This window comes from Peromyscus californicus, unplaced genomic scaffold (genome assembly GCF_007827085.1).
Source record: "Peromyscus californicus insignis strain IS unplaced genomic scaffold, ASM782708v3 Scaffold_15__1_contigs__length_86483966, whole genome shotgun sequence".
NCBI classification, from domain to species: Eukaryota; Metazoa; Chordata; class Mammalia; order Rodentia; family Cricetidae; genus Peromyscus; species Peromyscus californicus.
Window position 1 is genome coordinate 70,007,562 of NW_026294447.1, and position 26,021 is coordinate 70,033,582.

The 26,021-nt window shown below is 42.9% G+C and overlaps 1 protein-coding gene across 1 annotated transcript in view; it reads left to right on the forward strand.

Moving 5' to 3' along the window:
- Nek9 (NIMA related kinase 9) overlaps positions 1-26,021 on the forward strand; it is a 41,056-nt gene that overhangs the window by 712 nt on the left and 14,323 nt on the right. Inside the window, exons 2-15 of the mRNA XM_052739268.1 lie at positions 2,177-2,354; positions 4,142-4,197; positions 4,747-4,817; positions 5,994-6,099; positions 8,742-8,873; positions 10,800-10,910; positions 13,371-13,435; positions 15,873-15,923; positions 16,966-17,158; positions 19,655-19,799; positions 21,458-21,658; positions 21,839-21,885; positions 22,915-23,070; positions 24,892-25,000. Of these exons, the coding sequence (XP_052595228.1) occupies positions 2,177-2,354; positions 4,142-4,197; positions 4,747-4,817; positions 5,994-6,099; positions 8,742-8,873; positions 10,800-10,910; positions 13,371-13,435; positions 15,873-15,923; positions 16,966-17,158; positions 19,655-19,799; positions 21,458-21,658; positions 21,839-21,885; positions 22,915-23,070; positions 24,892-25,000 (1,621 nt within the window). The remainder of the gene's footprint in view (positions 1-2,176; positions 2,355-4,141; positions 4,198-4,746; positions 4,818-5,993; positions 6,100-8,741; positions 8,874-10,799; positions 10,911-13,370; positions 13,436-15,872; positions 15,924-16,965; positions 17,159-19,654; positions 19,800-21,457; positions 21,659-21,838; positions 21,886-22,914; positions 23,071-24,891; positions 25,001-26,021) is intronic.

Sequence of the window (26,021 nt, forward strand, 5' to 3'; positions counted from 1 at the left end):
TCATATAGCTGTTCAAGGTCGGGATGGGGAGTTGGTATGTGCTTCTGAATACCCCCATTGACACCAACTCTGCTCGTAGTGGCGTTATTTTTACGTTCATAAATGATCACCCAGAAGATCATCGTGTCTTGTTTTGTTTTGTTTTGTTTTGTTTTTTTCTCCTTACTTATTCTTCAGTGCTTGTATAAGACCAGATTTATTGATGTAGCTAGCTCTTAACTATTGGAAGAATAAGAACCCCTTTCTTTGAGAACCCGGGAAAGCCAAGTCATCTTTCTCACCTCCTTGCCTAAGTTCACACCCTTTGGAGAGACCGTGGATCACTGACTCCCAAATTAAGAATGTATACTGATTTAAAACCCTGTAGTGATGATTCTACTCCCAAAAACTAACCATAAACTGGTACAGCCTTAAAGCTCTAGCTTTAGGGTAAACATTTAATGAGAACTTGCTGAGGTTGCAGCAGGTGATTCATCCACCTGCAATTCTAGTGTCTGCTCCCAGCCAGCATTTTTTGTGCTGGGGATGAAGCAGGCTTTGCCATCGTTAGGAAGACATTCTACCACTGAGCCACACCTCCAGCCCCCAGCGTATGGCTAAGGCTGAAAGGTCAAAGAAAAGTGGTTGGAAAAAAAACAAAAGAACTTTGTATTCTTTTTTATTCCAGTACCCCATTAGTGAACAGTGTTGGAATTAGTGTCACCTGTAATAGTCTGTATTCTCATTTGTGCTCAAAATGAGCATCACTGTTGTTTTCTAGAATTTTAAGCCAAGTGTATTTAAGTGGCTTACTAGCTCAAGATTTAGAATAAATCTTAGACGATAGCTCCAGCTTCACATCTCTTTGTTACCATGTTGAACTTGAGTACTAGCTTTGAGTTAATTTTTATCACACTTTTATCAACTGTATGGCATCATCTGTGTCGCCCATATTTATTAGCTCTGAATTTACAAAGCTTGTTAGAAGCGGCCCTTTTCCTCTAGGTTATAGTTCAGTTAGAGGAACAATCAGCCATGTTAGTAAACAGGGTTTCAGGTATGGCTGTGTGTCAGGGAAAAGAATGAAGGACTCTCAGTGTGCAGGCCTGAAAATAAGAGAATGATTCGTATTTACATGTATGGTAAAAGGTTCAGAGTTTTCCAAAAGAAAGTTTTAAAGGCCTTGCAGAGGTATTCTGCAGGAATGTTAATGGAGTGAGGGTGCTGGTAGGCTAGGAATCTAAAGAATTAGAAGTATCCCAAAATGGAGTTAGGTCAGTTTGCATGGAAGTGCCTGCAGGTTATGAAGATTAAAAAAAAAAGCGGGGGGAAGGGGGGAATGTTCTGATCCTGAAAGAATAAACGAAAATCACAAAGTTTACATTTATGAAATCAGGCAGACTTACTCTTTGATTTTACAAGGCCCTGTTTGTCAGCAGTAGATGCTGGATACTTCTCTTTCTCCCCCAGATTCTAGCTCTACCACAAACCCATTCTGACTAGGGACCAACAGCACCCCTCAGTAGAACCCTTGAGATCTGGTCTCATCTATTACTTCTACCTGGAACTGATACTGTGCAAATTAAGGGGAGCAACAAAATAATGTTTTAATATTTTTTCTATATTTATTTATCTTGTGCATGTGTGTGGAGGGGTTAGTTTCCTCCACCATGCAGGCTCTGGGGCTTGAATTCCAGTCATTAGGTTTGATAGTAATTAGCTTTATCCAGTGAACCATCTTACCAGCCCCAGAATAACATTTTTTTTTTTTTTAAGATTTAGTTTTATTTTTAATTCACTGTCTATACGTGGGTATATGCAAGTGAGTGCAGGCCCCCTCACATGTCAGGGGCATTGGATGCCACTTAGGTCCTCCCAAGAGCTAAAATTACAGGCATTTGTGAGCTGCCCAAGGTAGAAGCTGGTAATCAAACTCTGGTCCTCTGCAAAAGCAATACATCCTCTTGAACACTGAACCATCTCTCTAGGCTGGAAAACTGCACCTCAGTGCTCTGTTTCCCTAGTTCTTCAGTAAATTATGATAGTTGTGTGCAGAACCTTTAAAGTCCTAACAGGAAAAAGTAAAGAGTCATTCTTTACCCTCTAGGAGGTTTTCCTTCTAGGCTCACAGGTTGGGTATGGATCCGGGCACTGCCAGGCCAGAGGAAAACACAATGCTTCTGCTCCTGTGTTGTAGGATGACTCCCTGGTGGTGTGGAAGGAAGTCGATTTGACCCGACTCTCTGAGAAGGAGCGTCGGGATGCCTTGAATGAGATTGTCATTCTGGCGCTGCTGCAGCATGACAACATCATCGCCTACTACAATCACTTCATGGACAACACCACCCTGCTCATCGAGCTGGAGTACTGTAACGGTGAGGTGGAGTTCAGTGGAGGCAGTCACATGACCGTGTTACCGTGGGAGGAGTGTAAGAAAAGATGTACAGGGATAAAACTTGAAATGGATTCTGGAGTTAAAGAGAAATAGTTGAGGTCCTGGAGCGTTTTAAGGTGATGTTCAGAGTATGGAAGGGAGTTTCCTCCGTCATCACTTTCTTATAGGTGTATTTCTGGCCATCTTCAACTTAGTGAGTTTTGGTGGGGAGGGGAGGTTCTTTCTGGTTTTTTGTTGTTTGGTTTTGGGAGTCTCGCTGTATTGCAGGCTTGTGGAGAACTCAATATATAACCCAAACTGGCCTAGATCTGATAGCAGTCCTCTGCTTCTGCCTCCCCAGTGCCGATATTGGGAGCCACCACTCCTGGCTCTTCTAATTACTTTTTTCAGTTATATTTGTATAGATTTTTCAGAGTTTTTCCTCATAGAATGACATTAGTTTGACATTTTAGACATAATTTAACATAGTACCAAACAATATAACGTTTAATGAAATCTTATAGGGATATTTATTTACATTAACTTCAGTTAATGCTATCCTACTGATAAATGGTCTAAAGATCATAAGTGAATGAGAACGATAATATGATGTGGCCTTATTTTTCTGATTTCTGATTTCATGGATGAATTTTCTTATAGATAGCAACTCTGCCTAGTTGTTTAAGAAACAAAATACCGGGGCTGGAGACTACCCTTCCAGAGGTCCTGAGTTCAATTCCCAGCAACCACTTGGTGGCTCACAACCATCTATAATGGGATCTGGTGCCCTCTTCTGGCCTGCAGGCAGAACACTGTATACATAATAAATCTTTAAAAAAAAAAACTGACTCACATCCTAAGTTCCATTGGTCTTTAACCTTGGGCAAAATAACCTTATTTCCTCATCTTAAATATGTTTGTTGATCTGAAGATTTATTAAGTGAGTTCTTGGTATATAGCAAGTGTTTGATAAGGCCTTATTATCTGTCGGCCTTATTACACAAAGTCCTTTTCTGAGCTGCACACGAAGGAAGCCTCAGCATAGTCATCTGCACTGTTGTTTGGAGATTGTCTCTGGTTCTGACAACCCCAAATGTACAAGTAATTTTTGAAATAGCACAAGCCTTACATAATTCACTTCCTTTGTGGTTAAGAGGAACTAGAACAAATGATATTTTTTTTTTCACTCTGCATTACTGAATTGTAGGGGAGGAGAATTGTAAACATTTAATCATAAACTGGAGCTGTGGGTAGGAAATAAGATGAAATTTACACTTATTCCACAGGCAAAAAAAATAACTTAAAATGATATAGGGGTAGACCCTAAATTTTAGGAAACTTTTCAGTGCAAAGCAAAATTTGTTGATGAACACTATTTTTAAATCCATGCAGCAGAGGTGTGATCCCCAGGTTCTAGTAGTCATTGCTGACAAGATTGCTACAGACATTGTAGATTCCTTAGAGGGGAGTCTAGGAAGCAAGTGCTCTGACTTTGAAGCTGTCTCCCTAGAGGCACATGAGTGGTCTTTACTAAGCTTTTCTAAAGCTGATAGTTCCCAGGTTTGTACTGAGCCTCTTGTGCTGGGGGAGGAGACTTCTGACAGCTATTTCTGACACGGAGATGGGAAGAATTTTGTACCTATGTGAAGAACCAAGAGGGAAGAAGTAATTTCCTTTGGAAAGGAAGCAGAACCCTTCATTTCCTGATGTCACCTGTTAAACCCTGTTAATACAGAATCAAGCTTTTCTTTCCATTGAGCAGCTGAACTGTTTCTTGTTTAATTGCAGGAGGGAACCTGTATGACAAAATCCTTCGTCAGAAGGACAAGTTGTTCGAGGAAGAGGTAATTCATATGTGTGGAAGGAAGCTAGAATTAGGTTGAATTCTTGCATTCTGCTTCTGCATTTCCTCTTTCAACAATGAAGAGTGTTCTTTTCCTTTTGTTCAGACTCCTTCCAGGCTGAGTGATATTCATGAGAAAGGAAACCTCTAACAAGGAAGCTGTCTATAGCTGCTTCCTAACGGTTTACCTCCACACCATGATTCACTATGGGCTTTCTTTCCTGTTCTATTACTGCACTCTGGTATGCCCAGTTTTCTGTACCTTTGCATCTTCCTGGGTTCTTTCCACAAGTCTGCTCTACCATACCGTATGTCATGACCTTGGAACTATTGTAGATGACCTGCGTTTTCTTTTCACCCTTACTCCTTTTCTTTGCCTACTCAACCTACCAGCAAGGGCTATCAAGTCATGCTGAGTTGTAACCCCTGCTTGCACCTTCTTTTGGGTGTGTGTGTGTGTGTGTGTGTGTGTGTGTGTGTGTGTGTGTGTGTGTGTTTATTTATGGAGTTTTTGTTTCTAATCCAAATGTAACTTCTTTTGAATCTGCAGATGGTGGTGTGGTACCTTTTTCAGATTGTTTCAGCAGTGAGCTGTATCCATAAAGCTGGAATCCTCCATAGGTAATGACTGAGAAGAACTTATAGGTTGGAATCTTCACTACCAATCCAGTGTCTCCCTTAAGTGCCTCCCGTTATCATGTTCTTGTCAAGGTTTCCCCATTGATGGTTAGGGGAAGGAGTGAAGAACCATGTTGTCTTCACTCTGAGGGTAGAGCAGGGTTAGGAGTTGAGAGGAATCTCCTCAGCTGCCGAGTTGCTAAGTTCTTAGTCATTTCTTTTAGTGGGTACTCTAGAGTTGAGTTCATTAATTTATCTCCGAGACAGTGCTGGAGAGGGAATTCACAGTGAATGTTTTCTCTGAGGAAGAGTAGTTGACAATTGTTGTTAATACTGTAGTTTTATTTTGATTGAAATAAAAGCCTGTTCATTTCATATGATTTTCCCAAGTCTTTATTTGATAAAAATTTGGGGAGAAAAGGTTACCATTCAGTTCTTGCAATAGAAGAAAGCCATTATAAGAACATTTCTACGTTATTATATCCTTCCTAAGAGAGAGAGCATTGCTAGTATTGATTATAATATACCAGAGTTTCTTTTAGTAGTTAATCCATTTAGCTAGACTATATTTGTTTAAAACTACCGAATGCCTACATTACATGGTTGTTACTTTCGTTTTAAAAGTAAAGAGCTATATTGTTCTGCTCCAGTTTACTCACATTTTGCATAAAAGAAGCCAGAGTGTGGGCCAGACAGATTGTGTTATATGATCAGTCAGTTCATCTTTAGAAAAGTGGCCAGAAGCTTTATCTTGATGACCGAAACAGCCTAGTATGCTGTTTCTGAGACATGCTGTCTCTTGAGCCGTAACAGATTATTTGAAACGTTGACACCGTCTGTCTGTTAGCATATATAATTCCAGGCCTGACTGGTAGCTGGAAAGGCAGTGTACGTCATAGGCATGTGGAGCACCCACCGTCAGGTCACCTGACTCTTCTCTCGATGCCGTCACTGATCTGTGAGACACTCCTGTGTTAGGAAGAGAATTCTTTACTTCCTAAGCCCCTTCTTCCCCAGTAAACTGGTGGTGACTACTGTATGAGGCATATCAAACCTTGTGACAGAACCCAAGTGGTGGTAATGCTCATTCTTACTCTGTACGGATCCCAGGAAAAGGGAAGAGGGGAAGTTAGGTCATTGTTACAGGGATTTAATGCATTACACCTTTTTTTTTTTCAGAGATATAAAGACATTAAATATTTTTCTGACCAAGGCAAACCTGATAAAACTTGGAGACTATGGCCTAGCAAAGAAACTTAATTCTGAGTATTCCATGGCTGAGACAGTGAGTATAACCTTTAACTTTTTTCGAAGTTTTTTGAAATCTATGTCTGTGTGTGTGTGTCTGCATGAGTTTATATACACCCATATGAGTGTAGATCAGAGGAGGGTATTGGCATTACAGGCAGTTGTGAGCCACCTAATGTGGATTCTGGGAACCACACCTGGTTCCCCTTGAAGAGCTATAAGTACTCTTAACCCCAGAGCCATTTCCATAGGCCTCGTACTGTGATTTTTGTGACATTTGGTTTATTTTGTGTGAGTACACATGCATATGTGCACACATGCATGTGGAGGTCATGGGAGAACTTGTGGGGTCACTTCACTCCTTCTACTGTGTGGATCCTGAGGACTGAACTCAGATGTCAGGCTGGGCAGCAGGTGCCATGGCAGCTGGGCCATCCTACCTAATCTTTTCCTTTTCTTTTTTCTTTTTGTTTTGGTTTTTCAAGATAGGCTTTCTTTGTGTAACAGTCCTGGCTGTCCTGGAATTTGAGTTGTAGACCAGGCTGGCCTCGAACTCACAGAGATTCACCTGCTTCTGTCTCCCCAGTCCTGGGATTAAAGGTGTGAGCCACCACCACCCAGCCAAATTGAACTTGTAAAGAAGCTATTCTTTATGGATTTTTTTTCTCATCAAGTTCAATCTGATAAAACCAAGATTTGGCTCTTACTTTTAGCTAGTTAAATACAATAAAGAAATGATACAAAAATGTATAAATGCCATGTAAGCCTTTTGAAATTTTTTTTTTAAAGATTTATTTATTTATTATGTATACAGCATGTATGCCTGAATGCCAGAAGAGGGCACCAGATGTCATTACAGATGGTTGTGAGCCACCTTGTGGTTGCTGGGAATTGAACTCAGGACCCTCAGGACCTTTGGAAGAACAAGCAGTGCTCTTAACCTCTGAGCCATCTCTCCAGCCCCACCTTTTGAAATTTTTGATTTGTTAATTAAAGATGTCTGTGTTCTTGGAAGTGGTGTAGTTAATATACATAACATTTTTATTGTCAGGCCTTGTGTTCTTTTTTGAGGTAGTGACTGCTGTGTAGCCCAGGTAAACCTTGACCTAGAGACTCTCCTGCCTCAGTGATAGGATTACAGGTGTATGCCACTGTGCCCAACTTTCAAGACCATTCTTTTAGTTTTTTGTTTTTTCGGTTTTTTTGGTTTTGTTTTGTTTTTAAACCAGGGTCTTGTGCACCCTACATTTGCCTCAGATCCCCTACACAGCCAAGGCTGGCCCTCGCCTATTGATCTTCTCCTTTCATCTCCCCAGTTCTGGGCTACAGACACGTACCACTCTGCCCAGTTCTGAGCCCATTATTTTTGGTGTTTTGGATGTTGTTGTATGTGTATGGGTGTTTTGCCAGAAGAAGGTGTCAGATCCCCCAGGACTGGAGTTACAAACAATTGTAATTTGTGCCATGTGAGTGCTGGGAATAGAACCCTGGAAGAGCAGTCAGTGCATTTAACCACTGAACCATCTCTCCAGGCCCATTCTTAATATGCTGGTTCACAAAGGTCAATCTGAGCCGTTTAGAGCATTTCATTATTTGCTTTTCAGTTCAAACCTTTAACTCCTTTATTCAGTTGCTATCTCTTTTCTCACTTAGTCTTTTCCCACTGGAGTGTGTGTGTGTGTGTGTGTGTGTGTGTGTGTGTGTGTGTAAACCCCTGGAGGCCAGAAGGAGGCATTGGATCCCATGGAACTGGAGGCACAGGCATTTGTCAGCTGCTGGATGTGGGTGCTGGGTTCCAAACTCTGGTCCTCTCTGATAAAGAATTTAAGCACTGAGTCCTCCTTACCCCGCAGTTGGTAAACCTTTAAGTGTGCCTCTGTATTAGTCAGGGTTCTCTAGAGGAACAGAACTGGTAGGATGGTTTTATAATAGAAGGAGACTTGGTAGAATGACTTAAAGACTTGCTGAAGGAAAGGCCGAGAATCAAGTAGTTATTGGGTCCACAAGACTGGATGTCTCAACTTGTCTCTGGTCTGTGTTGGAGCCCTGAAGAGGTAGATTCTTACACCAGTGAAGGAATGCCTCAGCAGTAAGAGAGATAGATGACTTGCCAATAAGAGGAGGGCAAACAGGCAAAAAACAAAAGCTTCCTTCTGTGTCCTTCTATGTGGGATGCTACCAGATGGTGTGGCCAGATTTCGGGTAGCTCTTCAGATCTCAGCTGGTCCCTCACAGGTGTGCCCCACTGCTTGGGTTTTAGTTGGTTCCAGATATGGTCAAGTTGTCAAACCAGATTAGCCATCAGTCTCTTACCTGGTTGAAGTTTGGAGTAGACCTTGAATGTGTAAAGCCTGTGTGAGGCATGAACCACTGAGCTTGTCTTCCAAGTTATCCATAGTGCTTTACCAAAAATTGCCCTGTGGTAAGTGGCTCAAGAGATTTGCTATGAACACTGTTCCTCCTGCTGTGCTGGGCTGGTCCTCTACCTACTGAGCTGAATCCCCAGCACCACTGTTTCTCACTATTTGCGTTAGCATCATCTCATGAAAACCTTTTGCAGCCTGCTAATGGACACTTTGTGATTGTTATCACTAATTCCTGTAACTCTTAACTTAGCTGTTGAAATGTTTATGTAGTTACCTGAGAAGAGAAGTTAATTCTGTATTTTTTGTTGTTTAGCTCGTGGGCACTCCATATTACATGTCTCCAGAGCTCTGCCAAGGAGTAAAGTACAATTTCAAGTCTGATATCTGGGCAGTTGGCTGCGTCATTTTTGAACTACTTACTCTAAAGAGAACATTTGATGCGACAGTAAGTTGGTGTATGGCCCCCATAATGTCCTGGCAGTGTAATACATGTTGAAGCGAGTCAACTGCATTCGTCCCTGAATTTCTCATTCCTGACAGAAAATCACCTGTAGTAAAACAGACAAACATGTAGTTAGAGTCTGGGTTATAGTATGTTATTAAAATGCCACAGATCAGGTTTATCTTCAACCTGAATTCCTCTGTTGAAATGACCTTAAGCAAGCAGTTGGAGCACTGAACTTGAATTTGTTGACTATAATTTTAAAACGGTCTCTTAGAGTCACCTGTGTGATGCTACAGTTTGGAAAACTTTCCTTTCTCACACTTTAGCTCCATCAGTTTTGTTTTGTTTTCAGGCTAAGGCATATCATGTATAGCACCTCTCAGCGTTTTGAAGTAGCCTACACTCTCTAAGGAAAGATCACCTTTGTCTCTGTGGACAGCAAATCTCTTTAAATCGTTTTTCTTTTCTCATCTTTAAAGCCTAATGTAAACAAACGGACAAAAACAGAAAAAAACCTGTTTCTCCAACTTTAATACACATTGGGAATCACCTGGACATCTTGTTACAGTGTAGACTCTGTTTGACCCGGTGGGGTGGGATGGGCAGAGGTCTGTGTTTCTAACAAGCTCCCAGATGCCGCTGTTGGCTCTGCTCCGTGGACCACCACACTTGGGAGCAGCTGAAGTGGATTCTAATCACCCACTTTGCTACAGCAGGTGTGAGAATGTAGACAAATCCTCTCTGTGGTCCTGTCTCATCACTGTAACATGGAAATGATGTGTATGTCCCCTTGGAGATTTTCTGATACCACATATGAAAAAAGCAATGTAAGGTAATGCAGACTCACTGGTCTGTTATTAAGAGACCTGTTTCTGATCCCAATTGGTATCCCCTCTAATTCTCCCAAATAGTAGAGAGGAAGAGAAACAACTTGTAGAATACATATAGACTTTGGGTGGTCTGATGCCTCGCTTTGTACTGTCTGTGATTTGGGGCAAGTAATTTTCTATTTCTGAGCTCCATTTTTCTCATGTACAAATTAATGATGCTAATAACTTCCTTACATTGTATTTATGAAGATAAAAAAGATGTATGTAATATGCTTTTCCTCAGTCAGGTGGTGGTAACTCTGTTACACTGCTGTTAACTACTGTCCCATCTTAAGATACTTTGTGAATGTTTTCCTGGAGGCAAATTAGTTAGCAAGGGAATTACAGGAAACCAAGAAGCATGCTTAATCATGCTTCTTTTTTGTGTGTGTGTGTGGGGGGGGGGGCAAGGTCTCATGTAGAGCGTGCTGGCCTCACTCACTATCCACCCAGGGATGACCTTGAACTCCTGATCCTCTTGTCCCTGTCGCCCTATGCTCCTACACCTGGTTATGTTTCCCTTTTTCTTGAGATTCAGCTGAAGGGTGAGATTGTAATGTATTCTGAGGAACATACTGTTAGCTACACGTTCCTGGTTTTGATCTCTGTGCTAGAGTTCGCTTCATTCCCTCTGATAGCAGCAACACAGCTCCCCTTCTTCCTGACGCACACTAATAGTTCTGAGATGGAGTCAGCTAACACAGAACTGTTGCCACTTCTCTGTAGAGTCACAGATACCTCTGGCACCTGTTTGATAGAGATAATACTATCTTTATGTTTTCTTTTTTTTTAATTTTAATTATTTTATTCATATGGGTATTTTGCCTGCATGTCTGTGCACCATGTGAGTGCCTGATGTCTGCAGAGGTCAGAAGAGTGTATTGGATCTTCTGGAATAGGAGTAACACATAGTTGTGAGCCATCATGTGGGTGCTGGGGATTGAACCTGGGTTCTCTGGAAGAGCACCGAGTGCTTGGAACTGCTGAGCCATCCCTGAAGCCCCAATAATGCTATCTTTATATAACCAGGAACAATGCAGTCATCCATTTCTTCTAGAACCCACTCAACCTGTGTGTGAAGATTGTACAGGGAATCCGGGCCATGGAAGTTGACTCTAGTCAGTATTCTTTGGAACTGATCCAGTTGGTCCACGCATGCCTTGACCAGGTAGGCTTGATGTATCTATTTCATGTAGCCTCCATGTTTGGGGTATGATGAGGATATGAAGCACACAAACCCCTCTCTCCCTCCTCAGACTTGTCTCAGGATAAGCATTGATAATTCAGGATATCTGTGTGCTTTAGCAAACAAAGCCTTACTTTATTCTATTTTTGTAAACATTTTTTAAATTATTTTTATTTTATGTGATTGGTGTTTTGCCTGCATGTATGACTGTGTGAGGGTGTCTAATCATTTAGATCTGAAGTTACAGACAGTTGTGAGCTGCCATGTGAGTGCTGGGAATTGAACCCAGGACCTCTGGAAGAACAGTTAGTGCTCTTAACGGATGAGCGGTCCTCCAGCCCTTACTTTTCTCTATTTTGGAAATATGTAATTGTAAGATGATTTTAACATCTAAATTGTGTTCCGTTTTTTATGGTGAAGTTTTATTTTTTGTTTTTTTAAACAAGGTTTGTCGTTGCATAGCTCAGGCTGGCCTTGAACTTGCTATGGTCCTCCAGTCTCAGCCTGCTGAGTGCTGACACTGTAAGTATACACCATCACACCTTGTAGGAAGATGAGTTTGATTTTTATAAAACTACAGTCATGCTGGGGGTGGTGGTGACACATGCCTTTGATCCCAGCACTTGGGAGGCAGAGGCAGGAGGATCTCTCTGTGTTTGAAGCCAGCCTGGTCTACAGTCTACAGAGAAAATTTCAGGACAGCCAGGACTACACAGAGAGAAACCCTGTATAAGGAAAAAAAAAAAAAAAAAACTACAGTCAGGTATAATTTTAAATTGTTAACATAATGAATATATATAGTTATATTAAAGTTCCTTTATTGTGTGTTGAGTTCTAGTGTTACTGACAGTGTGGGCAGGAAGCTACGAGCATCAGAATCCCCCAGTTGGAGAGTTTTATCTGGGTAAAGAAGATTGCTGGGCCTTACGTCAGACAGCAGAGCCTCTAATAAAGCCCAGAAATCTCTTTGCAAGGGCCCAAGGTGCCTCAGTGCATGTGTGTTAGGCTTGGAGAACAGATGAAGAGGGCACATTATACAAATCCTCACTCATGTGCAGAGCTTATCATAGCAAGAGAATTGATAAGCATTAAACATGGGAATGTGACATAAGAAAAAATCATTTTTGTGAAACAAAGTCTGATTATGTAGTCTTGGCTGGTCAGGAACTTGCTATGTAGACTAGGCTGGCCTTGAATCACAAAGATTTACCTGTCTCTGCATCCTGAATGCTGGGATTAAAAGTGTGCTCTGCCACACCTGGCAAGAAATTATAATTTTTATTATAATTTTGTTGTTGTTTTAAAGATTTATTTATTCATATATTTTATGTATATGAGTACTTTGTCTTTGTGCACACCAGAAGAGGGAATCAGATCTCATTACAGATGGTTGTGAACCACCATGTGGTTGCTGGGAATTGAACTGAGAACCTCTGGAAGAGCAGTCAGTGCTCTTAACTGCTGAGCCATCTCTCCAGCCCCTTTTTTTGAGAACTTCAGACATGGGCACTAGCTGCATCGCCCCTTTCCCCTCTCTCCCCCTCTAACTCCTCCCATGTCCCTCCTCCCAAATTCTTGATTTCTTCTTTAATTATTATTGTTACATGTAAATATATTCATGCATATGTAGTACACGTGTATATAACCTATGAAGTCCAGATTCTAGAAGAAGTGGATGACTGCATTGTTCCTGGTTATATAAAGATAACATTATTGGGGTTTCAGGAATGGCTCAGCAGTTCTGAGTGCTGGGTGCTCTTCCAGAGAACCCAGGTTCAATCCCCAGCACCCACATGGTGGCTCACAACTATATGTTACTCCTATTCCAGAGGATCCAGCACTCTTTTCTTGTAGGTACATATGTCTAAGGCTGACCACTTAGGTTTGGACAATCTATGCGGGAGCTTATTTGTGGTGGAGACTGATTCTTCCTTGTTCAGCAGCCTTGAGTACCTGTAGCTCTTGATCTAGGGCTGGGACCATGTGGAATTTCCTATTCTTGTTGATATATTAACTGGTGATGTCATTATGCTGGTCTTATTCAGCAACCATATTATTGAGAGTTCATGGGTGCATTTCCCCTATCATGTCTAGGGGACAGGCTATATGAACAGGCATTCTGGGCCTCTCATTCTTGGAAATTGTAATTTTTTTTTTTTTTTTTTTTTTTTTGGTTTTCCGAGACAGAGTTTCTCTGTGTAGCTTTGTGCCTTTCCTGGAACTCACTTGGTAGCCCAGGCTGGCCTTGAACTCACAGAGATCCGCCTGGCTCTGCCTCCTGAGTGCTGGGATTAAAGGCGTGCGCCACCACCGCCCGGCGGAAATTGTAATTTTTAAAATAAAAGTATATGCATATTGGTCTCTGAGCAAAAATAAAATTCTTCATTAGATCTCATATTGTCCATTCACTTTAAAAGAAAACTAATCTTTTTTTCTGTTCAGGATCCTGAGCAGAGACCCACTGCAGATGAACTTCTGGACCTTCCCCTTCTCAGGAAACGCAGGAGGTAATCTACAAAGAAATCACTTAATCCACAAGGAAGGGTGCTCTTCCCTTCCCCAACACCTGCTCTCATTGCTTAAGGGTACCTCCTCGCTTTTACTTGAACTCTTTTGTTCTGAAGTTGTCCTGATAGGACCCAAGAGCTCTCTGTTCTCCGTATCTTTATTCTGCAGTTGAGGCATTAGTATCCTAAGATTGGCATTTAGGGGCTTGGGGTGGGGGTTTTGTTTGGAGACAGGACGTGGCTCTGTAACCCAGGCTGACATCAAGTGTGCCATCTTTCTGCCTCAGCTTCCCAAGCACTGAGATTATAGGCATCCACCAGCCTATTTTTAGTTTTTTGAAGAACCTTCATACCATTTTCCATAGCATACTAATTTGTATTACCACCAACAGTGTTCCTGTCTCTCCACATTCTTGCCAGTATTTGTTACTTTTTAACTTTTGAGGATAGTCTTCTAATTGGGGCAAGATCTCCACAGGTTTTGATTTGCTCTTGATGATGGTGATATTGAATATTTTTTATATAACTTCAGTGCGGTCCTGAGTGCAACAGGCATGTCATGTCCAGAAGACAGCATTGCATAGCTTTCTTCTATCATTTAGCTCTTACATTCTCTCCACCCCTCCTCTCCAAGGTATCCTGAGCCTTGTTGTTTTATAATCAATGTTTCAATATCTAGAATTGTGTGTTATACCCAGATACAGCCTGTGAGCTTCTATTTATGTTCTGTGCATATTCAGGCACTATTATCATTTGGAACTCATTAAGCATATTTGAATTTTTTTTCTCCCCCGGAGCTGAGGACTGAACCCAGGACCTTGCGCTTGCTAGGCAGGCGCTCTACCACTGAGCTAAATCCCCAACCCCGCATATTTGAATTTTTATCTAGTTTATTTCTCAACAATAAAGTCATGGCTTTAATTTCTTAACAGAAATTTTTCAATTAGTTTTTAATTAAATTTTTTATTTTGCACTTTGTTCTTTGTAAAATATAAGAAGCCACATTCTAGGCAGAGGAAAAATAATAGAATGAGAAGCATAACTACAGAAAGTTATGTAAAATACTCTGGAAAAACAAATTTTATTTGGCTAGATTAATGGTTCTAGACCTGGTGAAGTTCTCTGAAGAGCTTTCAAGAGTTACTGATGCCTGAGAGATATTGTAGTAATTCATAAATTTGTGCAGAATGGTGAGCCTGGCTAGAATACAGGTTGTGAGTAAAGGGAAGAAGGACTGGGACTCTGGAAGGTCGAGCTTAGTTCACAAGAAAGTGCACAGGCTGAAGAGATGGCCTAGGGGTTAAGCACTTGCTGCTTTCGCAGAGGATCTAAGCTCACTTCCAAGAGCTCACAGCCACTTGTAACTCCACCTCCAAGTACTCTGACTCCTCTGGCCTCCTCCAGCACCTGCACTCATATGCATACATGCCCCCCCCATACACACATAAAATCTTAATAAGAGAGTACACAAGAATTAGGTGTTTGAATTAGAAGACAGTTTATAGCCGGGCGGTGGTGGCGCACACCTTTAATCCCAGCACTCGGGAGGCAGAGCCAGGCGGATCTCTGTGAGTTCGAGGCCAGCCGGGTCTACAGAGTGAGATCCAGGAAAGGCGCAAAGCTATACAGAGAAACCCTGTCTCGAAAACCAAACAAAAAAAAAAGAAGACAGTTTATACGATGAGAAGGGTGCCCAAAGAAGTTATATGCAGTAGAACTTGTATCTGTTGTTAGGTTAGTTTAGGACATAAGGACTGGCTGGGATTCTCCTAAGCAAGGCTGGCCAGGAGGCACTACTGTGTTTGTGAGTCAGGTGGGAAGCGAAGCTGCCTAGAACCAAGGCAGTGAGATTGGGCAGGGAGAGTAGCAGAAAGGGTACAGCAGTTGAGTATAGTTGTGTATAACATGGAAGGCCAAGGCAGGAGATCGCAAGTTCAAGGCCAGTCTAAACTATATAGGAAGACCCTATCTCAGAGATAGACTGGGGGACGAGGGGGTGGTTTAAAGGTGCTATGTAAGTAGACTATAGAAATGGCATAGTAAAGAGAGGGAGAGAAGAGTCAGAGTTGACTGGAGTTGATTAGGAGAGAAGGAAGGAGGATTGTTGTTACAAAAATAGGGAACTCAGAAAGAAAAGCTGGCTTGGCAGAAAGATGACAAGCCCAGGACTGGAGATGTGTTTGTGAGTCAGTGGGCAGACCAGAGGGAGAGGCTCTCAGAGCTCTCTATTCCAGTCTGGACCATTTCTTATACATAAAAAGCAAAGGCCTCAAATGCTGCCCCCTTGTATCTAACAAGTCATACAATGTCAGGCCTGTAACTCAGTTGTAGGATGCATGCATATGCTTGTAAGACTTAGTCCATGAAATGTATTAAAGGGACATGATTGCAGTGTACCTGGTTTTTCACTCACATAACCTTATTTTTCTTTTGGTAGAGAGATGGAAGAAAAAGTCATTCTGCTTAATGCACCTACAAAGAGGCCAAGGTAATGCTCCAGAGGCTCTGTGGGAATAATATGTATCCTCAGTTCCTGATACGGGAGGCTTGCTTGAGCCTAAGTGTCAGATAGTCACTTCTTTTCTAAGACTTGTGTGTGTGTGTGTGTGTGTGTGTGTGTGTGTGTGTGTGTGTGTGTGTGTGTGTCTGTCTGTCTGTCTGTCTGTCTCTGCAGGTGCCTTCAAAGTCCAGAGCAGGACATTGGATCCTCTGGAGCTAGAAGAGCACTGCATAGTCTGAACTGCTGAGCCATCTCTCCAGCCCCCTGAGTGTTTTTGTTGTGTTGTTATAGTTTTTAATGTATATGGCTGTTTTGCCTGCTTGTATGTCTGTGTACATGCGTGCCTGGTCTTTGTAGAGGCCACAAGGTATCAGATCCCCCTGGGAATCAAGCCCTGGTCCTCTGGAAGAGCAACCAGTTCTCTTAGTCACTAAGCCATCTCTCCAACCCCCAGGTAGTCTTTTCTGAAGAGAAAAGGAAAGCCATAATTTCCCCTCACAATAAAGTGGTTGCTATTACCATGATGAATGTTAAAAAGTGCAGCTATTAGGGACTGGCTGCAATCTGGTCTGGCTGAGCTGTGATGAAGCTCGTTAAGAACGAGGTTGAAAGAACATACTTTCTCATGCCATAATTGGCAGTTTTTCTGAGTGAATAGACTTCTTGATTATTACTTATTTATTTATTTCTATTTTTATGTGCATTGGTATTTTGCCAGCATGTGTGTCTGTGTGAGGGTGTTGGACCCTGAGTTACAGACATGTGAGCTGCCATGTGGGTACTGGGAATTGAACCTGGGTCCTCTGGAAGAGCAGTCATGCTCTTAACTGTTGAGCCATCTCTCCCAGCCCCTCCCCCCTTTTTTTTCTTAAAGAAGCATGCAACCCACACTGTTTTTATTATGTGGCTCTAGGGGTCAAACCCAAGGCTTCAGGCTTCAGGCTCACTAGGCAAGCACTGAGCTACATCCCCAGTCTTCTTTGAAACCATTTTTATGTTAAATATGCCTTTGTTTGGGGATTGCTGGCAGGTCAAGCACCGTGACTGAAGCCCCCATTGCTGTAGTAACATCACGAACCAGTGAAGTCTATGTTTGGGGTGGCGGAAAATCTACACCCCAGAAGTTGGACGTCATCAAGAGTGGTTGTAGTGCCCGACAGGTGTGCGCAGGGAATACCCACTTTGCTGTGGTCACCGTGGAGAAGGAACTGTACACATGGGTGGTAAGTAGAGTGGGCTCCAAACCCCATTGCTTCTGGGCCCAGGCTGTGTAGGCATTCCGTTAGCTGTCCTTGTGCCGAGGAATGAGATCGGTGATGGACCAGGAGCTCCTAGGAGAGCAGCTGTGGGCTCTGTAGTTCACTCATGTAGCTCCATCCCTAGGGCATAGTGGTCTCCTGTGCATGGTTTCTGGATAAATGTGTGAGAGGGGAAAAGACAGTTGAGAGAGCCTTGGGTTTGGGCTCAGCAGACTGGGCTGTCTGTCATGGACAACTAGATGATTTCAGGTGTTTCAGGGACTTGTCTTCTGTTAGCATGAGGTTAGAGCAGCTGGTACCTGTGAAATGGCTTTGTAAACAAATGGAACATATGCGTGTTAGGAACCCTCCCAGTCCCTCATCTGTGGAGGGAGAGAGCCGAGAGTTTCCCTTTGTTGTCTGTGGATTCAGCCCTGTCATTCACCTGTTGTTGTTGTTGTGTATTGCTGCATTTGTCTTTTTTGTCTTAACTCTGTAGTCAAGGCTGATCTAGAATTTGCAGCCTCCCAAGTGCTGGGGTTAGAGATGTGCACTGCCAATGTGTTTTCTGCCTTTTCCACATCTCCCACTCTCCTCACCTACAGTGCAGCTTCACAGCTTCCATCCTTGCCACTCAGTTGGCATGGGGCATGGATCTTGACCAAACGATCATAAACTGCTAAAATAAACCCCTTTGGTCCTGACCTGGGGTGACCTCTTAGCAACACCTAGCACACTTGACTGCTCCCTCCCTGAGGTTCTGTTGTCACTGGCTTTCTGTTTCATTGCTGTGCCTTCTGTAGGTGCAGTTCAGGCTACATGCTACTACCCAGCCCTGCCCTACTCCTGCTTCCTCTCTGAGGGAGCGCTTCTGTTTTTCAGTGGCCTCAGCTTTCTTCAGAGGTGTGTGTGGACTGTATTTGTCTATTTATTATGTATACAGTGTTCTGTCTGCATGTATGCCTGAAGGCGGAAGAGGGCACCAGATCTCATTACAGATGGCTGTGAGCCACCACGTGGTTGCTGGGAACTGAACTCAGGACCTTTGGAAAGGCAGCCAGTGCTCTTAACCTCTGAGCCATCTCTCCAGCCCGACTGTCTTTGTCTTCTGCGGTGCTTTATGTCCATTGTGTGAGACTAGACAACAAGTAATTGTGAAATGTTAAAAGAAGGAGTGGTTTGGCCTCTGTCACAGGGATGACCTGCTGTTATTTCCCAAAACCTTATCACTTAAAGAATTAGCTTGAGGCGGCTGTCTGCAATGGAAAGAAAGCAATGCCTTACAACTGTTTATTAAAGGGTTTATATTTGAGTAGTGCATGGAAAGAATCGCTGTCCTTGAAACTGCTGCAAAGCCGTGAGGACCGTTCTTACTACTGTATGGCACCTTCCTTCAGGGAACCAAATCCTCTCTTTCTTATTTTTGCTTTCTTTTTGATGTAGCTATAATCTCTTTAACTATTCTGTTTTAAGAAAGCTGATCAACAGTTATAAAACTTCTAGTATAGGTTCTACTCACTAGGAAGTGTTCTGGTTAGCTTTTGTCAACTTGACACAAACTAGTCACCTGGAAAGGGAACCTCAGTTGAGGAATTGCCTCCATCAGATTGGCATGTTGTGGGGCATTTTCTTGATTGATGATTGATGAGGGAGGGACCAGCTCACTGTGGGTGGTGCCACTCCTGGGCAGGTGGTCCTGGGTACTATAAGAAAGCAGACTAAGCCAGCCATGGGGAGTAAGCCAGGAAATAGTGGTCTCTGCTTCAGTTCCTGACTTGAGCTCCTGCCCTGGTTTCCCTTGGTGATAGACTGTAAACTGTAAGACCTTTCTTCCCCAAGTCGCTTTAAGTCACAGTATTTATCACAGCAGCAGAAAACAAATTAGAAGAGAAAGCAATCAAATTATACTCTGTAATGAACTTTTCATCATCACCCATAGTTAAACATGTAGTTCACCTTGCACTAAAATAAAGACAGAATTTGGAATATGACCTGATGCCTGATGGATATGTGTAGCTGGAAGTTTCCTGGTCCCACCCAGCCCCGTGGTCCGGACAAATCTCTCCCACCCGTGGTCCTGCAGCCGTTTATGAAATAATTACACAGAGGCTTACATTAATTACAAACTGTATGGCCTATGGCTCAGGCTTCTTGCTAGCTAGATGTGTTTTAAAAATCTTCTTTACCTGTATGTAGGGTTTTATATTAACCATTAAAATGCTCTATCCTAGCAAGGCATAGCAGTGAACACCTTTAATCCCAGCACTCAAGAGGCAGAGGTAGGCATCTTGTCCAGCCTGGTCTACACAGAGAGTTAGTTTGAGGATAGCCAGTGCTATATAGTGAGACCCTGTCTCAAAAAAAAATCCCCTTTCCCACTTTTGTCTTTAAATTTTCAGCTATTTTTTTCTTCAGAAGTGATATTAAAGACTAGCTTTTATTGTGAAAAGGTAAAACTTCACAAGACCTCTTTTTTAACAGAACATGCAAGGGGGCACAAAACTCCACGGTCAGCTAGGACATGGAGACAAAGCTTCCTATCGCCAACCAAAGCATGTGGAAAAGTTGCAAGGCAAAGCCATCCACCAAGTGTCATGTGGTGATGATTTCACTGTTTGTGTGACAGGTAAGCCACTAACAAAAACATCATGAGTCCATTTCATATGGGACGTTGTGCTAATGCTCTGCAGTTTTAGTTGAGACTTTATGGGCAAAAGACTACCAAAAAACATTAGCAAATATACTCATTAATAACAACATTCCCAAGTTTGGGGAGAATAGCTCAATGGTAGAGTGTAGCATGAATCTTAAAGAGTCTTGTTAATAAGAACAAACCCAGGACCAGTTATTGGGGTGAATGCTGGAAGATCAGAGAAGCAGAACAAGCCACAGCTTCCTCACCTCGCTAGTTCCTCAGCTGATCCTGTTTCCTCAGACTGGAAGCCTCTGAGTCCTTATCCAAATGAATCTCAGCTGAACTGCTTCTTGAAAGCCTGAAGGCTTAACCAGCTAAAAGCTTCTAGTTTCTGGTCCTCACGCCTTATATACCTTTCTGCTTTCTGCCATCACTCTCTGGGATTAAAGGCTCACTTTCTGGGATTAAAGGGTGAGTCACCATGCTTGGCTGTATCCTTGAACACACAGAGATCCAGGTAGATCTCTGCCTCTGGAATGCTAGGATTAAAGGCATGTGCTACCACTGCCTAATCTCTATGTTTAATATTGTGGCTGTTCTGTTCTCTGACCCCAGATAAGTTTATTAGAGTGCACAATATTTTGGGGAACACAATACCACCACAGTAGAGCGCTCATATAGCATAGGCAAGGCCATAAGTTCAATTCCCAACACTAAGACAAAGACAAGACACTTCCCAGTTTGCTATGATGTGGAAAGAGTGGTGAGCAAGGAGCAGAAAGGCGGATAACGGAGACTGCGAGACAGGAGAGGTCTGCTGTGTGTCCTGCTTTAGGATAACGGAGACTGCGAGACAAGAGAGGTCTGCTGTGTGTCCTGCTTTAGGATAACGGAGACTGCGAGACAGGAGAGGTCTGCTGTGTGTCCTGCTTTAGGATAACGGAGACTTCGAGACAGGAGAGGTCTGCTGTGTGTCCTGCTTTAGGATAACGGAGACTTCGAGACAGGAGAGGTCTGCTGTGTGTCCTGCTTTAGGATAATGGAGACTGCGAGATAGGAGAGATCTGCTGTGTGTCCTACTTTAGGCTCTGCATGACACACAGTCAGGATCAGAAGTTACATTTCGTTTTGAGTTATCATTACTGTATAAGTCCTTGGTATTTTTTTAATTTTATGTCTATGTGTGTATCTGAGTGTGGGTTTGTGCACATGACTGTGATACTTATTGTGGAGGCCAGAAGAGGGCCTCAGATCCCCTTGAAACTGGGGTTACAGTTATGAGCTGCCTGGCGTGGTTAGATATCCAACTTGGGCCCTTTGGAAGAGCAGTACATATTCTTAACTGCTGAGCTCTCTCTCCAGTCCCATCCGTGGTATTTCTTTCTGTCTACAAAACAGGGAAGGCTCCAGGAAAATTTGAAGATCATTTAGCATGAGAATCCTAGACTCTCCGTTCCAATAATAACACTACAAGTGCTTCCCTAACTATAGACAGCTCTGCTTTTTTGTGTGGTCTACCTACCTTTCTGACTTCTGATGTCATCAGATCTCATGTGAGACCATTGGCTAAGGAGTCCTTCCAACTCTGCCCAGCTTTCTGATTGGACACAGTAATTCCTTTCGGTGATGGCTTTTCTCTCCTTTTGCAGATGAGGGTCAGCTCTATGCCTTTGGATCAGATTATTATGGCTGCATGGGGGTCGACAAGGTCTCTGGCCCTGAAGTGCTGGAGCCCATGCAGCTGAACTTCTTCCTCAGCAATCCAGTGGAGCAGGTCTCCTGTGGGGATAATCATGTGCTGGTTCTGACTCGAAACAAGGAAGTCTATTCTTGGGGCTGTGGGGAGTATGGTAAGTGAAGCCTGTTTCCCTCCACTTCTTCCAGGTGCTCACCAGGATTTCAGCCTTTGAGTACCTAAACACATCAAATAGCCTTTGTTCAAGGCATGGTAATTCTGAAAGAGTCACAGAACATCTTCCTGGGGAAGAATGCCCTTGGTATAATGACTGTCGTTTTTGTGTGTGTTTCAGGACGGCTGGGTTTGGATTCAGAAGAGGATTACTATACACCACAGAGGGTAAACTGAGAAACGGCTTTTCCTACAGCCTGTCTAAAACAGACTCCAAAAGGACATCCTCTCTCCTGACTCCTCATATCAGAGTGTTTATTTCTGAAGTCTTTCCTGTCGAGGAGACTGACAACCTAGGGTTCCTGATCTAGCATTATGTGGTCTTGTCCTCTGACTAAATCCCAGAAAATTGAGAAAGTTTATACAGCTATTAGGGGCACTGGAGTCACATCTTACTCAGAGATGAAATTAAAATCAGCACATAAAACAGAAAGTGTCACAGACAGCTAAATCTCCTTAAGAAGATGGTGGGAAGTGACACGTTATCCCTTACCCCAGCCTTCCCTTACTACCGTTGAACACGGGTGAAACTGTCTTTGCTTAGAGGCTGTGCAGTAGGAGACATCCTATCTGATTACTGTCAGGACCTGAGTCAGCTGAGGGGCAAGCACAGTCACACTCTCGTACATGCCTGGGGCCCAGGCTTACCTGACACCGGCAGGTTAACCACTAATTCCAGTGCTGCGCCGTTTACGGTTGTCAGTTTCTGTTACAGCCTAAGGGTTAAATGATGCATGTAGAGACTCTAGAGTCACAGCCATTCCTCTTATGAAGAGAGACTGAGGTTCAAGGTGTTACACATACCCATGGCCCCATCTGACACCTTCGTTCTCTGCCTGTCTTACAAGCTGTAGAAAGGTATGGACGTCCTAGCTGCTGCCTCTGTACACTAAATGACTGAGATATCCAGGCTGCCGTGTTCCTTCTGAAACTGTCAAGGAGCCCTCATGTCAGAAGACCAAGTCTGCTAGAGATTGGAGCTACCCCTTTCCCAGCTCTACAGAAGCCATTCCTAAAACAGACTGGCAGGGAGCATCTGTCCATTCCAACTGCAGCCTTTTCCTCTGCTGTAAAACTTGAGCGCCATGTTAGGAAGAATGATCTCCAAGCTGTTGGGCAGCATGCTGATGGAACTTGAGGGTTATTTTCTAATATGAATTACGTACTTGGGCCTTTTCTCCAACATTTGCCTTGCAGGTAGATGTTCCAAAGGCCTTAATCATTGTTGCAGTTCAGTGTGGCTGTGATGGGACCTTTCTGCTCACCCAGTCAGGCAAAGTGCTGGCCTGTGGACTCAATGAGTTCAACAAACTGGGCCTGAATCAGTGCATGTCTGGAATCATCAACCATGAAGTGAGTGGCCCTTGAGATTTTAACCACATCAACAGAAGTCTGGGTTGGGATTTCTTTGATATTATAGGTTGATGACTGAGGAATTTGACTTAAGAATAAAGTGATCTCACACACATTATGTTCAGCAAAAGTAGCCAGCCACGAAGGAGTTTACAGTGTATGATTACTTCTGTGAAGTTCAGAACAGGCTCAGTGATCATGATGGCTGTAGTCAGGTAGAAGCTACCGCAGTGGGGAGAGATGCAAGTCTTTGTGGGATGTGTTTATCTTACTGAATTTCTTCTCTTTGTTCGGGACAGGAGTCTTAGTCAAAAAGAAGGAGATTCACCTAAGTGATCTTGATCAGGTGGTGGTTTTACAAGTGTGTTGGTACAGAGGCTAAGCATGATGGTGCATGCCTTTAATTTTAGCACTCAGGAAGCCAAAGCAGAGCGATCTTTAGTTTGAGGCAAACCTAGGATGTGTGACAAGATCTCTTTAAAAACCAAAGGCAGAAATCCCACGAATGTGTGTGTGCAGTATGTTTTACAGTTACAGCTCAGCGGAGTTGACTGCAAAGGATAATGAGAGAGTTCAGGGTTCATTCACCCTGTCACCATCGGAACAGAGACAAGAAATTTTTTTTTTTTTTTTTTTTTTTTTTGGGTTTTCGAAACAGGGTTTCTCTGTGTAGCCCTGGCTGTTCTGGAACTCACTTTGTAGACCAGGCTGGCCTCAAACTCACAGAGATCCATCTGTTTCTGCCTCCCAAGTGCTGGGATTAAAGGTGTATGCCACCACCACCGGCTGGGACAAGAATATTGTGCCAATGAAAAGAAGCATTTCTATGTCTCTGTAGATTCCTGACATACTGCTTCCAAAACACTGACCCCACACATACTTACCAAGGGTAATTACCATTCTACATCTTCAGGTTATGTTAGTATCATGAGTTTTTGTCATTTCTAAAGATGAAGTCTGTTCCCAGCCCCTCACCTTCAAATGCAAAAAAATAAAAAATAAAAAGAAAGTATAAAAGAAAAATCAAGTAAATTTATAGTTCCCTAACATGATGAAAGGTGAGTTCATTTGTATGTAGTTCCACAGCCCAATCTTAGGAGAGCACAAACTCAGGGTAAAGGCTGGAGAGTGGATAGTTTGAAAGGCACCTTCAAAATTACCACTTGATTTTGTGCTTTGTCAAAATGCAGGTTTGTTGTGAGCTTTGTTTACATGGGGTTTTTGGTTTTTTGTTGTTGTTGGTTTTTCTCTGTGTAGCCCTGACTGTCCTGGAACTCAGTCTGTAGACCAGACTGGCCTGGAACTCAGAGATTCACCTGCCTCTGCCTCCTGAGTGCTGGGATTAAAGACATAACACCACCACTGCCCTGCTATATCTATCAATTCAAAGGAATATGTGTAGTGAAATTTTGTAAAACACTACCTTGTGGGTAACATTAGATCACAGTGACTGATTTCTTTGTAAGCTTGAGAGCGAGTTTGCCCTGATCTTCCTTGTGAGCTAGGCAGAGTGTACAAGCACCACAGATTCAGTTATTCTGTCCTTAGATCATTGTCTTCTGAAATGAAGAGCTCTTGTGTTGCCTGCTTTAATTCAGAGTGTAGATTTTATAGTCAGAAATCCCTACTTCTTCCATCACATTCTGGTTCTGTGCTGAGCTTGGTTATGTCCTGTTGAAGATGGGAAGCTGCGGTACCTCTCTTAGTAGCAGGATCTGTTGGGAAGGCCTTTTCCGTCCTCAGCCTGCACACACACACACACACCCCGCACCATCACCATTGTTTGCTTCACCAGGCTGTTGCTCTGTTTTACTGTTCCAGGCATACCATGAAGTTCCCTACACGACCTCCTTCACCTTGGCCAAACAGTTGTCCTTTTACAAAATCCGTACCATTGCCCCAGGCAAGACTCACACAGCCGCTATTGATGGTAAGTTGTTGAGCTGTATCCTATGCCTTCCAAACTCAGGTTCTTTTGTGCTGTGAACTATTAACCTTCTTTTTCTTTTCTTTCTTTTTTTTTTTTTTGGTTTTTCGAGACAGGGTTTCTCTGTAGTTTTGCGCCTTTCCTGGAACTCACTTTGTAGACCAGGCTGGCCTCGAACTCACAGAGATCCGCCTGGCTCTGCCTCCCAAGTGCTGGGATTAAAGGCGTGCGCCACCACCGCCCGGCAACTATTAACCTCCTTAATGTTGTATGCATCCTCTGACTTCTCCCTAGTACTCAGTATTACCTTATTAACAAATTAGGCATTCAAGCATGGATTATTTTTTTAGTGATCTTTATAAACACAAAATAGATGTGCACTTTAATAAGAACACTGCACTTCCGGCTGGAGAGATGGCTCAGTGGTTAACAGTGAGTGCTTACTTGCTGATCTTCCAGAGGACCTGAGTTTCCTGTCCAGCACCCAATTTGGACTGCTCATAAGTGACTGTAACTTAGCTTCAGGGGATCTGATGCCCTCTTCTTACCTCTGAGGGGACCCATACATGTGGCATACACACAGAGAGACACATAATGTATACATAAAGTCAATAAGTAAATAATCACTTGTTTGTTTCCTGAGGCAGGGTTTCTCTGTGTAGCCCTGGCTGTCTTAGGACTTGAGCTGTAGACCAGGCTGGTCTCAGACTTGGGGATCCTCTTGTCTCTGCCTCCTGAGTGCTGGAATTAAAGACGTGCACCACCATACCCAGCTATAAATACTCTTAAAAACAAAAACCATATTTATAATTAGCACTTACTATAAGTATTCTAAATTAAGGTAGTACCCTTTTCCTGCTTTAAAAATTCGATGTTAGGGTAGCCATCCACACCTCAGTTTGATCCCAGGAACCTACATGGTGAAAGAGTTTTGTTCCCTGACCTCAGCTATGACATGTGCACAATAAATAAATCTTTTTTTTTTTTTGGTTGTTTTGTTCTAATATTGTTTGAAATATTGGAA